Genomic DNA, 17,855 nt, shown 5'->3' on the forward strand with positions numbered 1-17,855 from the left:
TTATATTTGAAGTAACAGTGATGCAACATCATAAATATATACACCACACATTTATCATGCCTATGAATTATAATTAGTTTTTGACTTACATCCGGTGACTTAATGACCATTCAAAGTTGTGAGGTATTCAAAAAAAGTTATTTACAATCCATTCTCAAAGTTACCACTGTTACAATACTTCTGAAGTCACATGATCACATTTCAGGCATTTGGCAAACAGACTGCATTAATGACTGATTGCAGTGTCCCATGGTGAGGTATTCAAAAAGAGTATTGTCTTACCTGAATGCTTCTTCTCAGCACAGTGATGGAGAATCCACGAAGGGTTGACACATACCTTTCTGCCCGGAGACTGAGTCCATAATCTTTGCCACACCTCTTGTCAACTGTCACTTTCCCCAATTCACGATGAAGGTGCAGCAATCTGAAGGACTCGTTGGTGGCATTGGCTCTTCCGGTGGTCCTGTGCTGGACAAAAGACCTGACTGCCTCCCAGAGAGGGAGTAGATTCTCCATCGCCATGCTGAGAAGAAGTGTTCAGGTAAGACAACGCTCTTTCTCCAGCACGACAATTGTATAGTCCACGGATGGGACATATCAAAGCCTTGTGTCCATATGGGTGGGGATTTTGGTCCTGAGTCTCCCTAGCTATGTGCAGGAATTGAAGTACCCACCTCCCAAACACAGCCTCATCTGACGCAAAAGCATCCAACTTATAGTGTTGCACAAAGGGAGATGGTGAGGACCATGTTGCTGCCCTGCAGATCTTTTTGATCAAAGCCTGTGTCGCCCATGCGGCTGTGATTGCAGCGCTTCAAGTAAAATGGGTGGTTAATGGTCTGGGGACCGGAATCAACTGTGTCTCGTCGGCCTTTGCAATACACACCTTTATCCAATGGCCTATGGTCAATGAAGTGACCTTTGAACCCAGAGAGGAAGATTGAAACGAGACAGTGATTTGGATTTTCGGTGAGGCAAAGTCCATTTTATGTACATAAGGCCTGTCATACATCCAGAGCGTGCCATCTCTGTTCCAGCGGATGGGAAGGACCTGAACAGAAGTTTGGCAACACTATCTCCTGGGCCCGGTAGAACTAGGAGTTGATCTTGGGGACAAAGGAGGGATCCCGATGTAGAACCACCCTGTCTGCATGGAAGGTACAGAGTTTCTCTCTTACAGAGAGAGCGGCCAATTCCGAGATTCACCTGGCCAATGTGATGGCAACTAAAAAGACAACTTTGAAAGACAAAAATTGCAGACTCGTAGACCTGAGAGGCTCGAAGGGTGGTAAGGTAAGGGCATGTAAAAGCTTAGCTAAATCCCAGGTTGGATACCTGTGAATAACTGGTGGCTTTAAATTAACTGCCCGCCTTAAAAAGGAGTGCATCACTGGATGGTGTGCTATGGAGTCTAAGTCCCTGTAAGTCAATACTAAAGACAAGGCCTCTACTTGTCTTCGGATAGTATTAGGGGCTGACCCTTTATCTAGATCCTCTTGCAAGAAGTCCAGGATTTGAGGGATGGAAACTCATGTGAAAAATTGTCCCTCATCAGGATCTGCCTCTCAAGTGCCAGGTGGTCAATTAGAGCCACTGAGACTCCGGGTGGACCAAGACCCTCGACTGAGAGAGACCCTGTCTCGAGGGATTCTCCAAGGCTGGGACACAGAGAGACTGATGAGGTCTACATACCATGGCCATCTGGGCCAATGGGGTGCGATGAGCAAGAGCTCTGCCTGCTCCACAAAAAGTTTCCTGATCACTCCCTGTATGATGGGGAGGGGAGAGAATGCATACAACAGGCCCTTGGGCCATGGACAATGAAGGGCATTGACTCCTTCTGCTCCCAGAGTTGGAAACCTTGTGAAGTATCTGGGCAGTTGCGAGTTAGTTGGGGTGGTGAATAAGTCCAGGACTGGACAGCTGAACCTCTGGCATAGTTCCTGGAAGATTTCTGGGTGCAGTCGCCAGAGTGGTCTACTGTGCTCCAGCTGAGAAAGTCTGCCTGCACATTTACCAGCCCCGAGATGTGTTCCGCCTTGATGGAACTCAGGTGAGTCTCTGCCCAGAGAAATAGGTGGTCCACCTTGCGCACGAGAGACCTAGAATGGGTGCCCCCCTGGCGGTTGAGATGCGCTTTTGCGGCCACATTATCTGTCAAGATGAATAGGTATTGTCCCTCTACTGTGGCTTCGAAGTGACGAAGGGTGAAGTGAATAGCTCGGAGCTCCAGCCAGTTGATGTTGTTCTTCAGGTCTGCCTGAGACCATTGTCCTTGAGCCAGTTGCTGCTGGAGATGGGCTCCCCATCCAAACAGGCTGGCATTTGAGGTCAAGGTCAGGCGACTGGGCTCCTTGAACAGTGTCCCCCTGGCTAATGCTGAGGGACCTGAGGGTTTCCAATGGGACCCTGACTTGGCGCTGGAATTGCTGCTCCCCGTTCTCTGGAATGGTAGGAGCAACCATTGCAAAGTCCTCAGGTGCAATTGGGCCCATGGAACAATGGCTATACACAAGACCATCTTTCCCAGGAGCTGAGAGAGAACTGCCATAACAAGGCATTCCATGCTGATTTGAGTGACTAAGGATTTGATGCTGTCTTGTCGCTCCTGGGAAAGATAGACCTCGCACAGCTTGGTGTCTATCACTGCTCCTAAATGGAGCGGTCGGGTGGTAGGTATCAGATGACTTTTCTGAAAGTTTATTGAAAATCCGTGTTCCTGGAGAACACTGATTGTCATCTCCAGATCCTCCTGAGCAAGCTGGGGTGAGGACGACTGGATGAGAATATCGTCCAGGTAGCACTGGAGGCGCACTGGGATAGTTCTGAGGTGTGCAGTCAGTGCTGCCAGGATCTTTGTGAAGGACCTGGAAGCCAAGGCTAGACCGAACGGTAGAGCTCTGTACTGGAAATGGTGATCCAAGTAACAGAACCTGAAGGACCATTGGTGCTGGGGATGGATGGGGATATGGAGGTATGCCTCTGTCAAATTGATGGATGACAAAGAGGTCGCCCTCCCTGATGCTGTCCAAGATTGACTGTCGAGAGTGCATTTTCAACCTCTTGTACATCAAATGGACGTTTAACCTTTTGAGGTCCAGAATTGGTCACCCCCACCCGTCCCCCGAGGATTTGGAACAAGGAAAACAATCAAGTAAAATCCGTGCCCCTGTTGATCTTTTGGGACTGGCTCGATGGCCTGGATGACCAGGAGATGTTGAATCATCTTGTCCATGAAATCCCTGTTGGTGGATTTCCTGGAGGTGGGACAGCAGATAAAGTGCCTCAGAAGAATGGAGAGAAATTCCAGCATTAAGCCGAATCTTAAGAGTATTCAGAACCCAGAAATCTGAAGTCATCTTCTCCCACTGGTGAGCAAATAGTTAGCCACCCACCAATGGGGGCAGAGCTCTGGCAGTCACTTGAAGCGGCGAAAGGGGCGCCTTCCCCTCTCCATGAAAGGGCCATTTGGCCTGAGGTTGCTGATGTTGTCTGAACCTATCCCTAAAGGTAGATTTGTCCTGTTGGTCAGACCTGGTGGTGGGGGAAGGGTGCTGAAAGGAGGAGAGATTGGAAACATTATCCAGCTGACAAAAAAAAGACCAATGCCTGTAAAGCAAAGCCCGCCCATCAGCCCTCCTAGTGACAGAAGACAAGACTTTACACTTGTCCTTATTCTCCGTTAGGAGTGGGTTCAAGGCCTCTCTGAAGAGAAAAGAACCCTTATAGGGAGCAGAAGCCAACTTCCATTTGATTTTGGCATCAGCCTGCCATTGGCGAAGCCATAAAAGTCTGTGGGAAGTGTTGTTAGAGGCAAGAGCCCTAGAGGGGAAATGGGCAGCATGCAATGAGGAGTCGGCCGAAAAGTCGGCTGCTGCCACCAGTTTATTAATGTCTTAGTGAATGCATGTCTCCTCTGGAGGAACCCTCACCTGTAACTCCTTGAGCCAAAGTAAGGAGGTCCTTATGAAAAAGGAGGTGGCAGTGGCCGCCTTAACTGCCCAGGCAATTGCTAAGTATGTCCAGTGGAAATTCATTTCTGCCTTCCTTTCCTCGGCCTTCAGAGCCTCAGCAATGTCTCCAAAGACCATTGAGGGGGAAACAAGGAAGGCCAGAGGGGTCATCCACTGAAGGCAATTCCAAGGTGTCTGACAAAGAAGAGCCATATTAAAATACCTCCTGTCATTGCTATCCAGCTTGAGAAATATACCAGGCTGGTTCCACTGTCTCTGAACTACTTCAAGGAAGAACCTGGGGCAGGGGATGTTTTCTTGTGTAATAACAGGTTCAGAGAACTCAGCCTTGTCTGACACCTGAGGACCCGATGGTTCCACAGGTGTGGTTGAAGTAGTGCCAATCTGGGCAATGGCCTTAGCTTTATGCAGGAGGGACTTGAACAGCACTGGACTGAAGAGTCCAGTGAAAGGAGAAGAGTCAGGGGCAAGATCAAGGTCATCATTCGAGAACCCTTGCTCCATGTGGTCCACTTCCTCTAAGACAGATGCCCTGCTTCTGACTGAGTGTTCGGGAGATGAAGCACCATGTGACTGCCCAGCCTACCTAGTATACATATAGTGATGTGACTGCTGAGGAGTGGGCTCAGAGGTAACAGAAGCAGCACAACTCCCAAGATGTAGGGTATTGGCTACTCCCTGGGAGATAGCTTGTGAAATGAGGAATTTGAGTTCCTCAGATAGACCAGTCCTCTGCCTATCAATTGGGTGGAGCCCCACCGCAATGGGAGTAAAAGTTGCCTCAGGGGTGAGAGTCCTCTCTCTAACATGGGGATTAGCACCTTCAGAAACCCTACAGTCAAAGGGAAACTGTTCTGTCTGACCTTCATTTGGAAAAAGAGAAAAATGTTCCCTTGTTGCCCTCTGGTGATCAGCTCATAGGAACTGCAACACTAGTCTGCAAAGCTGGCTTGGGGAGGGGGGATAACTGCTTCAGTCAAGGAAAGAGATGTAATACTTTCCTGCTGAGCCCTCTGCACTCTGGAAATTTGTTTCTCCAGAGCCCTCCTCATTCTTCTGTCACCATCCTTCTCTTCAGCTCTAGAAGGCTTTCTAGAGTAGATAGCCTTGGCTCTAATCTTGCCAGCTGCCTCCTGGTTGGCTGATCTACCGTTTCTGGAACTGGATCTCTTGTTGGGAGAAGAAGAAGAGGTTTCTTGCCCTGACATGCTGTCAGCCGACAGAAGCGGTTCAGCCATTTTGATAGCTTATTTAGCCCAGGAGAAGTTCTGCTTTCCAAAGAACAAAAGGCTACTACCTGCCTGAATGGCAGTTGCTCCCTTTTAAAATGGGACTAAGTTGCAATGGGCTCAGTGGCAGCAAGCCAGCACACAATCCCTATAGCCACGCTTCTCTCCAAGCTGTGAGACTAATGAAGAGCTGATTTGATGACTGTGACAGCTGAGAGTCCCTGAGAGGGCTGGCAGTCAGCCTAGGACTGAAAGTAAGCGGATCGCCAAGAAACCGCTAAGCCACAAGGTTGTAAGATCAAAAAGCCCAAAAAACAGCTGAGAAGCGGCTGCAGCACTTCAAAATAGCAGCGCCTGGCTAGGCGTCAGGTAAGCAGCAGGCTGCCCTCGCACGGGAAAATTACTCCTTTCAAAGATGCGAGGCTGGCGACTAACCATGGCTATAGCAAACGACGGGGGGATGGGATAAAAAAACCTCTGTAGTACTTTAAAAGTGCTGCGAATCAAAGCTGACAGTGGGAAAAAAATCTTCAAATTTGAATTTCCAGCATTTCTGATTGAAGAACTACAAGCTTCAGGTCTTAGGGCAAGACTGAGTCATGAACTGGGGAAAGTGACAATTGACAAGGGGTGTGGCAAAGATTATGGTCTCTGGGCAGAAAGGCATGTGTCAACCATCCATAGATTCTTCAATCTTTGTGCTGGAGAAAAAGTTATTTACAATCCATTCTCAAAGTTACCACTGTTACAATATCTCTGAAGTCACATGATTACATTTCAAGGCATTTGGCAAACAGATTGCACTAATGACTGATGGCAGTGTCCTACAGTCACATGGTCAAGTTTTACAACATTTTTGTCATTTTTGGCAAAACAGCATTTGGGATTCAGATTTAAGGCCACGTGATTTGCTTAATGACCATGATGATTTACTTAAGGACCATTGTAAAAATGATCATGGTGACTCAACTTATGACCATAACAATTTATAATCAAAATTTTGAGATTATGAGACAACCAAATATCTTATAACAATTCATTATAGAGAAAGGGTAAAAAAAAAATAGAATAATTAAGCAACATATTTAATTAATTTTTACACAGTTTTGTATCTTGATGAAGATATTTGGCCACCTTACATGTGGGTGTAGGGTTAGAAACTCTTAAAAAATAGTAAACATAATATTTATCACTGTGACTTTTGAATTTAGAAATTATTGGGATGATTAAAACACCACATGAAGATATGAACAAGAGTTTCTACCTCCCTAGATCCACAAGGGCACAGTCTCTGTAAATAAGGAGTCCAATGAAATCCTCCCACCAGTAAAGTAGATGAGAGGCATCAAAGTAAGCTCTGGAAAAGGCCTGTTTATATTTGTTTAGGATTAGATTATACCATTGATTTTAACAATCAATGACCTTGATTATCTCTATTATTGTTGACTCAACCTTCTCCAGACTTAGTTGGCCTAAATCATGTATGTCAAGCTCAAGGCCCATGATGTGGTCGGATCCGGCCTGGTCAACCATCCTGGAAATGGCAAGGAGCCAGCCCACATCACTTCAGCCCATACCATACCATTCTGGTAGATGCATATATGTGTAGGAGGCAGCAAGTGCCCACTTGCACAGTCTCGGCCCATTCCATCCCAGCACATGAGTCTCCATGATGGGATGGGAAGGGCCGAGCCGGGCCAAAGCAACATGGGCTGGTCCCTTACTATTTCCAGGACAGCTGTGTTTACTGGCTTTTCAAATGTGTGTGCGCGGGGGTGGAAGGTGTCCACCAGCAGGGGTTCAGCAGCTGGCCCTCCAAAAAGCAGGTGTGGCAGTTGCAGCACCAGCAGAAGGCAGAGTCGTGGGGGAGGCATGTGATGCGGACCACCGGACACACCTGCTCCATCCCATATGGTGTCCAGCAGGCTGGACCGCAAGTCTCTCCCCTGGGCCTCTGGCTAGTGCCGCCATCGTGGGCCAAGACAAGGTGAGGAGGGTGTGGGGTGACTCCTGCCAGACATCATCGGCCTGCCTATTCCACCTATCTGTTTTGGCTGGCAATTGGAGAGGTCACCACTGGTCATCTCCTCCGTCCCCTCGTGGGTCTTGCCCTTGGCCCTCAAATGAAGCGCGTTCCCCTTGCGCACCTGACACATCTTGGCATTGCTGTGGGCTGCTGCCACCACCAAGGCTGCCAGTAACTCGGACGGTCCATTAGGCTGTTATCATCACCGCCTGGAGCACCAGGCCTACCCAGCACAAAGGAGGCAAAGTGGCCATCTAGAAAGGCCAAGTAGAGGTGATAAAGCATTCCCAGGCCCAACAGGCAAAAGACGGCCACTGCAAGCAAGAAAAGCCAGATCTCCATCGGCGCCATAGCCACCCAGGCTCAGCCAGGATCATATGCCTCCCCTCATGTCTGCTGGGCTTGGGCAGCCATGGCACCGATGGGGATTCAGCTTTTCTTGTACTTGGTGGCCATCTTTTGCCTGCTGGATCTGGGCATACTCTACTACCACTACTTGACCTTTCTAGTTGGTTTTTTCGCCTCCTTTGGGCTGGGGAGGTTTGCTGTGTGGCAGCAACAGCAGCCCACAGCAGGGCTGAGATGCATTAGGTACATGAGAGGAACACACTCCATGAGCAGGCCAAGACTACAAGGTTCTGCTATTCAGATACAGTACCAATAAGATTGGTAGCTGTCTGACAATAGTAAAGCATCAAGTCTGTAGGGTCAAACATCACTAGGCACATTCACTTCAAACCACCACTTCCTTTGGTATACCAAACGCCAAAGGTAATTTAATTGAATGGCTTCATAAGCCCTCAGGTTTGTATATGGGCCAAATTGTATCCCATATAATAGTTGGGCAATTATTTTAGCCATAAACAATTGCATTGCTACTGGAAAATAATTTGCCTTGTTGCATATGAAATTGAATTATTACTTGCATCTTCTTTTGGGCAGTAGCATAATTTACCTGGATTCCTCATTTCCTTGAAGTCTGAAATACTATGCCCAAGTATTTAAAATATTTGATCTAGTTTAATTCATAGGTATCAATTGTCCACTTATGCTTTTGTCTTTTGTCAGAGAAAACTAGAACATTAGATTTACCATAATTAATTAATTCTTCCTCATTACAGTAGGATGCCATGGTTCTCAGTACCCACTTCATGCCAACAGAAAACAAGTAGAGAAGAGCTGCGTTGCCAGCATAGAATAAAATTTGGAGATATCTGTTATCCAATGTAGATACATAGATACCAACTCTCTGGAGAATTTTAGTTCAAGACCTACCCTTAATCATCAACCCCTTCACACTGTAGATATGTGGCAATGCTACATGCAGTTGCAGGCAATTCTAAATCAGTTGTCTTGTGACATTTATATTTTTTAGTCCTATATATATGCATCTTAGAATCAAGATACTAATTTTTTAGTATTTTGCTGGTGTTTGTGTGAAATTCATGACAGTCTCATTAGTTTTTTAGGAAGCATTAGCAAATACTTTAAAATAAACATATACTAAATATTTATTCTTAAAAATTAGAATGTTTTTCTTCTTACCTTTATTCCTGCAAGAACTATGTTCTTAGCTGAAAAGTGAAGACAATTCTCTTATCAAAAGAAAACATAAAGTACAGTGTACAATATAGATAAACATCCTGTGCAATGCAATGTTCCTCATATTGTCAGTCTAAGGTTGCCAGGTCCAGCTGAAACTTGTACTGAAGATGTGACTCTCTCAATCAATATGTGCATGTGTTATATTTCTATGCATAGATCTGCTAAAAGCTAATTTTCAATCAAGAGTAATGAAAAAGGAAAAAAATATGAATAACTACATCTTAAATTAAGAGCATAAAGTAAGATGGCCAATTAACTGATGCACATCTATTTATACCAACAATTATATTACACAATTGAAGCCATGTCAAGACTCAGTTGCTATAGAATTTTTGCCGTATTTTACATTATTCCTTTTAACATTTTTCTTCCTCCTTGGAATAGAGTGATTATTAAATAATTTGTTAATTATAATTCTACTTTAATTAAATATTACAAGGATTTGTATTCTACTAGTATACTTAAGGGGGCACAATGGCTCCCTTAAGGGACGTTGAGCTTGTCAGCTAGAATACTGACAGACTGGGTTCAAGACCCAAATACCACATGATAGGGTGAGCTCCAATTACTTGCCCCAGTTCCTGCCAACTAGCAATTCAAAAGCTTGCAAACTCTAGTAGATAAATAGGTACTACTTTGGTGTGAAGTAATAGTGTTCTATGTGACTCAGCATATAGTCATACCAGCCACAGGACCATTAGAGTGTCTTCAGACAATACTGGTGGCTCTTGGCTAGGAAACAGAGATGAGCACTGCCCCCTAAAGTTGGACATGACTCCCTTTAGTACATTTAATATATTAGAACACTTTATAAATATAAGTAATGACTTTATTACTATAAAAGGCTACTGCTAATGTTTATGCAACACCTCCCCCCACGCGTTGTAGGTTTAAAAGAAATTTAAAAAAATAGATTAAGAAGATTTAAAAGAAGTTTGAGATATAGATTTAGGAAACAAAAAAATTCCATGAAGAGGCAAATACTATGGAAATTAGATGGCTTTTTATCTGCTTCAATACAAGAGATTGCTGGCATTTAACACTGGTTACAAATGTTTGAAGGGCTGCAATCAGAAAGGACCATTTTGTCATATGTGGTAGATTGGGCGTTGGTAGAAGGTACCGTGAACACCCTTTCTATCTATCCTACGAGAGAGCCCAGGATGGGTTGACTCCTTCCTATGATGTCATTTAGCTGAGTCTGTACTAAGATATAAAAGCCAGGCCCCTGGAGAGACCCCAGCTTTGGCAAAGATAATTGACAGACTGAAAGGTGTCTCTGAAAGCCCAAAAATAAATACAGAAATATGTCTTAACCTCTCCGGACGAAACAAGGGAGGGGCTGGGCTCTCTCGCAGCACAGATAGAAAGGGCGTTCACAGTAACATCTACCAATGCCCATTCTCCTCCATGCTGCATTGAGATTCCAGAATGGGACATACCAAAGCTTGCATGTCCACAGGCGGGTCCTCGTCTGGCTCATCACACCGACTGTGGAACCACTCGTTGAAGCACCCGTCTGCCGAAGGCTGCAGTCGCCAAGGCAAAGGCATCCAGACGGTAGTGTCTGATGAAAGGAGACAGGGATGTCCACGTGGCTGCATGACAAATCTCCTCCAAGGATGCTTGGGTTACCATCGTGAAAGGAATAAAGGTCCTGTCTGATGGAAAGCGCAGCAAGCTCGGAAACCCTCCTGGCAGAAGTGATGGCAACAAGGAACACTATCTTCAGAGTTAGGAAATGGAGAGACACTGTTCTAAGGGGTTCAAAGGGGGGATTTGTAAGGGATTAAGGACCATATGAAGGTCCCAAGAAGGATACCTGTGAACCACCAGAGGGTGCAGGTTGGAAGCCCCTTTCAAAAACCTCCTGACTGAAGTGTGATGAGATAAGGAAGGAAGCGAACCTCATGAAAGGACCGAGGAGAGGGCTGCAACCTGCCTGCGTAAGGCATTGGGGGCCAAACCTTTCTCCAGCCCATGCTGTAGGAAGCTAAGAACTTCTGCCAACTGGGCTGAAGCAGGAGAAAGACCCTCCCTGAGGCACCATCGGGAAAAAGGCTTCCAGGGGGCATAATAGATGTGCCTTGTAGAAGGTTTGCGAGATGCCAGGATAGTGATGGTGACCCTTTCTGGAAGATCAGCCTCCTCTAGCCGCTGCCACTCAACTGCCACATGGTCAGCTTGAACCACTGGGGCTCTGGGTGGAGCAGGGCCCCCTGGTGAAGGGAGATTAGATGGGCTGGGATCCTCCAAGGAGAAGCCACCGATAGGTTGACCAGGTCCGCAAACCAGGTCCTCCTTGGCCAATAGGGTGCCAGGAGGAGGAGCTCTGCACGTTCCTCCAACATCTTCAGAATTACTACCGGAATGATGGGAAACGGGGGAAAGGCATAGAGGAGACCGTTGGGCCATCTGCACCGAAGAGCATTGGTCCCCTCTGCTCCCTGGCAAGGAAACCTGGTGAAGAATCTGGTGACTTGGGTGTTTTGAGGAGTGGAGAAGAGATCCACCTCTGGTGTTCCGAATATGAGGGAAAGATCCCTGAATAGAGACGGAGGAATCGACCATTCTGCCTGGTTGACTAGGCTCCTGCTGAGCCAGTCAGCCTGGGAGTTGTCGACCCCGCAGATGTGGTCCACCGAGATCGACAACAGGTGTTTCTCTGCCCATAACCCCAACCGTAGAGCCTCTCTCATGAGGGCTTTGGACCTCGTCCCCCCTTGCCGGTTGACATGAGCCTTTGTGGCCATGTTGTCCGTAAGGACTGGAACATGAGAGGTGGTCACTGATTGCCTGAAATGCTTGAGAGCCAGAAAAATGGCTCTGACCTCTAGCCAATTTATGGGAAGGGTCTGCTCTGATCTGGACCAAACGCCCTGAGATATATGGCCCTGCATATGGGAACCCCAACCCAGGAGGCTGGCATCAGTGGTTATCTCTAGCCTGTCTGGGTCCCTGAACAGGAGTCCCCTCCAGATTGATGGGGAATGCCACCAATTGAGAGATCTCCGGATTTGTGACGGGAGTGGGACCTTGATGGATGAGTGGCTGGTTCCTGCTCGTTGGTAGGGAAACAGGAACCATTGGAGGGGTCGGGAATGGAGCCGAGCCCACGGGATGATGCCAATACAGGAGACCATCTTCTCCAGAAGTTTGGACAGCAGCGACAGGGGGACAAGTTGATGTTGCTGGATCTGGCTGATGATGTCTGCAAGGCTTGAACTGGAGACAGGAAAACCTGGCACGACATGGTATCAATGACTGCTCCCAAGTGTTGCAATTTGGTTGTGGGAGAGAGCTGGCTCTTTTTGGTGTTGATGGAAAATCCGTGACTCTGGAGACATGACAGGGTAATTTGCAGATCCCGATGGGCCGCATGGATGGAAGAGGATAGAATCAAAATGTCATCCAAGTAGCATTGGATCCTCACAGGAATAGAACGCAGAGATGCCATCAATGCTGCCAGAACCTTTGTGAAGACCCTTGGAGCTGATGAGAAGCTGAAGGAAAGTGCTTGATACTGGTAATGGGTATTCTGATAACAGAAACGGAGAAACTGGCGATGATGAGGCCAAATTGGGATGCGGAGGTAAGCCTCAGTGAGATAAATGGAAGAGAGGTCGCCCTCCCAAATGCTCTCTAAAATAGAATGCATTTTAAATCACCTGTATTTTACAAATTGGTTGAGAAATTTTAGATCAGGGATGGCTCCCCCCCCCCCGAGGCTTTGGGAACGATGAAAAGGCAAGAGTAAAGCCCACATCCCCGTTGAGAGGGGGGAACAGGTTGAATAGCCCTGATTTCAAGAAGGTGCTGAATGGCCTGATTCATGAGGGCTTGCCTGGAAATGTCCCGAGAGACAGGACAGATCAAAAAAAATTTGGGCGGTGGCGTTAGGAAGTCCAACTGTAACCCAGACCTAATAGAGCTGAGCACCCAGGTGTCCATCATTGACTCCTCCCATTTGGAGGCAAAGAAGGCTAGGCGACCTCTGATGGGTGGGGAGAACGAGGATTACTTAGAGACGGAAGGAACAACCCACTCCCCCCCGAAAGGGCCGTTTACCAGTAGAAGGTTGTTGCCTGCCAGATGCTTCCGCCCATTGGTCTTGGCGTTGGGAGTACAGCCTGTGAGAGCGGGGGGAGCGAGATGAGGTCTCCGCTCGGAAGGCAGAAGGGCGATAAGGAGCAGGGCGATAGTCGGCTTTCTTCCCAGAGGAAGAGAGAATTTTACGTTTATCTCTGGTTTTGATGAGATAAGGTTCCAGAGCATCGCCAAAAAGTTTATTGCCTGCGAATGGAACTGAAGCCAGCTTCCATTTTCGGCATGACTCCGCCAGCCAATTTCGGAGCCATAAAAGTCTTCTTGCTGCTACAGAAGATGCCATGGCCTTGGATGCAAATTTGGCGGAATTGAGAATGGCATCCGCAGTGAATTCCGCCGCTGCAATAATCTTATTAAGGTGAGACCGAAGGTCAGAAGCAGGAAATCTATTCTGGAGTTGGCGCAGCCACCATATGGATGCCCTCGTGAAAAAGGATGCTGCTGTTGAAACCCGAACAGCTCAAGCAGCGGCCTGGTGATTGCAGTTGAGGGTCTGTTCAGAGCGTTTACCATCCGGTTTCAGGATATCTTCTGGCTCCGTGGGAATGCCAGAAGATGAGAACGAGGCCAGAACTGGAATGTCAACAGAAGGCACTGCCAGGGCATTGTCCAGAGCTGCACTGACATTGTAGAAATGCTTATCCAGAGAAGATGGGCGAGGACCTGCCGAAGGAGCAGCACACTGTTCCTTGACCATGTCCAGGAACAAAATGGGAGAAGGAAAACCTCTGCATGCACTGCAGGCTTGGAGAAGAGCGAATCCCCTTGGCTAGAGGGATATCCTTGTGGCTAGGGAGCCAATTCCTCTGGCGACAACCCGGCAGTGACCAAGGCCTTGCTGAGTAATGGCCTGAAGAGAAGAGGTTTGAAGACCAATGCAGAGGATGTCTGCTCTGGGTGAGAATCCTCTTCCTCTGAAAGATTTCGGTCAAAAATCTCACCTTCTTCACACTCTGAATGAGAAGAGTAACTGTGTTCAGATGGTGAAGGCCTTCCTTCCTCATCAACTTCCTCCCATTCTGGTAGAGAAGAATGGACCCTGAGGTCCTGGGGCCTCTGTAAATCAGGATGATGAGGCAAGGAACTTATAGATTGAGAAGGGAGAAGGGCCTGAACCCTTTCCAGAGGTTGAAGAAATTGCTTGAAGCCTTCAGCCAATCCCGGCCTAATAGCTAATGAGACAACATCTTGGATATCCCCTGGTCTATGCTCAAAGGTAGAGGCAGAAGGCCGAAGGCCCGCTGCTGTGGGAGTGAAGGTGGCTTCAGGAGTGAAACTGGCTTCAGGCCTAGATTGAGGAAAGGTTCGAGGCCTGAAGGGAGGGGGAGGAGCATAGGGCACAGAAGCCTGTTGGAAATAAGGCCCAGATCTGCTTAGATCCTGAGGATCTGATTGTACTGCAAGAGCCTCTGGAGACCAGGATGGAGAATGGAAAGGCTCAGAGATAACTTCTCCTCCCCTGGGAGGGCTTGGTTAGGGTCCACGAGTATCACCTGAAACATACTGTAGTTGCACTCCCTTCTATTGAATAGTTCTGTTGAACTGCCTCTCTAGAGCTGCATGTCTGCACTTCTCTGCCCTCAATTCAGCTTGAGTTGCCTTCTTAGGCGCTAGAGCCTTAGCTTTGATTTTAGCAGCCACCTCCCTCTGGACTGATTGGGTGCATTGCCTACATCTTTTATTGGGCTTAAGAGACTGTTTCACTGGGGGGGGGAGCTCTGCCTGAGCCTTATCTTGCTCCATTTGTAGAATAAAGGCTCTTGCATTAGAAAGAAGCTGTTTTAGAAATTTTTTCTATTAAGCCCCTTAGGGTATAAATGGCCCCTGGGCTTAGAAAATGGCCGCTCACCTTGTGGTGGAAGGCTTGAATCCAAGATGGCCGCTGACTATAGGAAACAGGCCTCCAAGATCGAAGAATCGCTCCTTAGGCTATACAGAGCCCCATGCGAAGTCAGCAAGGGAAAACGAAGCAACCAGCCGCACAATCAGCTGGCTTGTGCTCTTATCAGTTTGCCGATCGTTTTAACGATCGCTCCAAACCGCAGGCATGGGGGAGGTCTACAGACGCTGCCCAGCTTGCCTGCGCAGAATTCTGTAATGCTGCTCCCAACATTGCAGGAAAGAGAGCCCTGCTCTCCTGGAAGAGCAGCTGCCCTGGGAGCTGCTTGAAGCGATGAAAAAAGTACTGAAGATCGCTGGTGAGTGCTCTCTAACAGAAACACTTTCAGAAACACAGCTACTGACTGAAAGGAGCTGAGTCAAAAGCTGGGGTCTCTCCCGGGGGCAGCCTTTTATATCTTAGTACAGACTCAGCTAAATGACATCATAGGAAGGAGTCAACCCATCCTGGGCTCTCGATGCAGCATGGAGAATTACAAAAAGTGACATCTTGTAATTCATGTAATAAATTTTTCCCAATTAAAAAAAAAGCATAGGGAAAAAAGTTTATGTTGTTTATATTTTACTTGATTTACAGGCTCTGGACAACTTAAAAAATTCCATTCACTTACCAATTTCCACTCCGAGCCCACCCATTCCACTTAAGAATACATGAGACTGAGCCATCTTGTGCATTGCTGTATCTCCAAGAACGTATCTCTGCCGACTACATGCAAGAATTAAAAGAAAATCATTAATAATTATAATAACAGCATAAAGTAGTGCAATTTGCAAAATCTCTCACTTGTGCCAACTTCACAGAAGACAAAAATTTGATCTCAACAAATAACTTTTTACAAATTTTGGATACTACGCAATTTCTTAGGGAAATTAATACATTTCAAAAGAACTTAATTGTGACCTTGCAAAGTGCTGCAGCTGCCAAAAATGCAGTCTTGGAATGCATCAACAGAGGAAAAATATCAACATAGAAGAAATGATAATACTAGCCTTGGAATACTGTGGCATGTTACAAAAAAAAAAAAAAAGCTTGAGACCCTAGAAAATGTGCAGAAAAGCGCAACAAAAATAATGAAGAGCCTGGAGTGTAAATCATATGAATGGCTGAGGGAAGTAGGTATGTCTATCCTATTGAAGAGAAGGATTGTGGGGGGCATGATCATTGTCTTCTATTAAGTGCCCTGAGGGGCTGTCACAGAGAAAAGAATGACCTATTTTCCAAAGCCCATGAGGGCAGAACAATTAGTAATGGGTGGAAGATTATTAAAGAGAGATACAACTTAGAAGTAAGGAGAAATTTTCTGATGATGAGAACAGTTAATCAATGGTTCCGTTGCCTCCCAGAGCTCTGGGAGCTCCATCACTGGAAGTTTGACTGGGATGGTGGTATAAGGCTCTTGCCTTGAGCAGTCAGCTCCCTTCCAGTTCTATGTTCTATAACCTGCAGTCTTACACATCAGCAAGATGTTTATGTTTCGCTAACAATTTAAGCACTTTCTTCATTTCAATCAATATCGCTATGGCCTACAAATAGTGGGATTCCTAGGTTGTACATCTCTGGCTCTAGCCCTATGAAAGAAATGAGGTAATGCTCAAATGTGAAAGTTCATAACATTAATTTAGTTTGGAATAAAACAGTATATATATTTATATGCTCATAATCTCCTAAATACAGTCAACATATCCCGGGGAGGGGACTTTCAACAGAAATTAGAAATTCTATGCAGAAAATGGATTATTAAAATAGAGAAAAGAGAACTATAAAACAATTCCATGGCACAGTTTTAAGAAGAAACATTTCAATGAAATAACATTCTTTAAGCTGAGCTTAAAGTGCATGTTAATAAAATAAAGTTTATGATAGAAACAGTCTTACATTTATATTTAAATACATTGTATCAAAAAAGTTTACTTGATATTAAAACTTAAATATTATCTATAGTTTATTAAAACAAATTAAACTTTTGTTAAACACTTACCTATACAAAGCATCATCAATCTCCATTGAATCTGCTGCCATTACTAAACACTTGCTTGGACTGGAAACAAAAAGACAATAGTTATTTTGCCAACAGATGACCTCCTACAATTTATGCTATTTCCTCAAGTGAGCAAATATCTATAAATGTATGAATTAAATAATTCACTGCTGAAACAAAAAGGTAACAGTTAAGGCTCTGAATGCCTTTGTTTTGCAACTCTATCAATATGGGAGTAGAGACTAAAATTTCCTTTTAAACATGCAATATGCGTGTTAGCAGATTATGAAGCAGTCACATAGGCTTTGATGAAAATATGGCTGCTTTACAGATTTAAAGAGACATGCTCTTTGAATTCTGTTTTGCACATCTTGCACATCCCTAAATTATGATTACTGTACATTCACTACATAAATAAAAATGAATAATTAAAAAATATATGTACCTTTAACTCCTTTTTACACAGATCTAAGAGTTTTTAATTAAATTTGTAATTACTGAATATGGAAATAAAAATAAGTCAAATTGTGGGTGAAGGAATTCATTACTTGTCAAAGTTACAAGTTTATTCCACATAAATAAAGAAAAGTGTTATACACAGCTATTTGTTTTGCATAATTAGATATTTTTGTAAAATCAACAGTCATCTACGGAGCAACCATATACAGCATTAATATTTTCCCATTTTCACTCAGAACTTGAGGATTCTTAGACATTTAACAAATAACAATTGGTAAGTGCCTATAATATAAATGTAATTCTAAAAGCTATATTGCCTGTATATTACATTATACTTGAAATTTTCAATGTGAATTTTCAATTTCTGCTCAATTTCTATCATATTTCATATTAGATCTGGCAGTAAATCTCCTTCCTATAAACTCTGCATTCAATAGCTATCCACAGAAGAATCTAGCATAGTTCGAATAGTTTTTACTATACAAAATATGATATATATGCACAATTCATCGGTTTACTGTAGAGGACAGGAATAAAGCTTTATTTACCTACAAAACAAGAGTTTGAAGTCTAGGCT

The 17,855-nt window shown here is 45.3% G+C and overlaps 1 protein-coding gene across 1 annotated transcript in view; it reads right to left on the bottom strand.

Annotated features, from left to right (window-relative positions):
* The window catches only part of UBA6 (ubiquitin like modifier activating enzyme 6), an 85,384-nt gene that overhangs the window by 60,124 nt on the left and 7,405 nt on the right, over positions 1 to 17,855 (bottom strand). The window contains exons 2-4 of the mRNA XM_026719590.2: positions 16,820 to 16,879; positions 15,452 to 15,546; positions 8,775 to 8,803 (exon numbers count right to left, since the gene is read on the bottom strand). Coding sequence (XP_026575375.1) covers positions 8,775 to 8,803; positions 15,452 to 15,546; positions 16,820 to 16,860 — 165 coding nt within the window. The 5' untranslated portion in view covers positions 16,861 to 16,879. The remainder of the gene's footprint in view (positions 1 to 8,774; positions 8,804 to 15,451; positions 15,547 to 16,819; positions 16,880 to 17,855) is intronic.

This window comes from Pseudonaja textilis, chromosome Z (genome assembly GCF_049901715.1).
Source record: "Pseudonaja textilis isolate UNSWEBS1 chromosome Z, rPseTex1.2, whole genome shotgun sequence".
In the NCBI taxonomy this organism is placed as follows: Eukaryota; Metazoa; Chordata; class Lepidosauria; order Squamata; family Elapidae; genus Pseudonaja; species Pseudonaja textilis.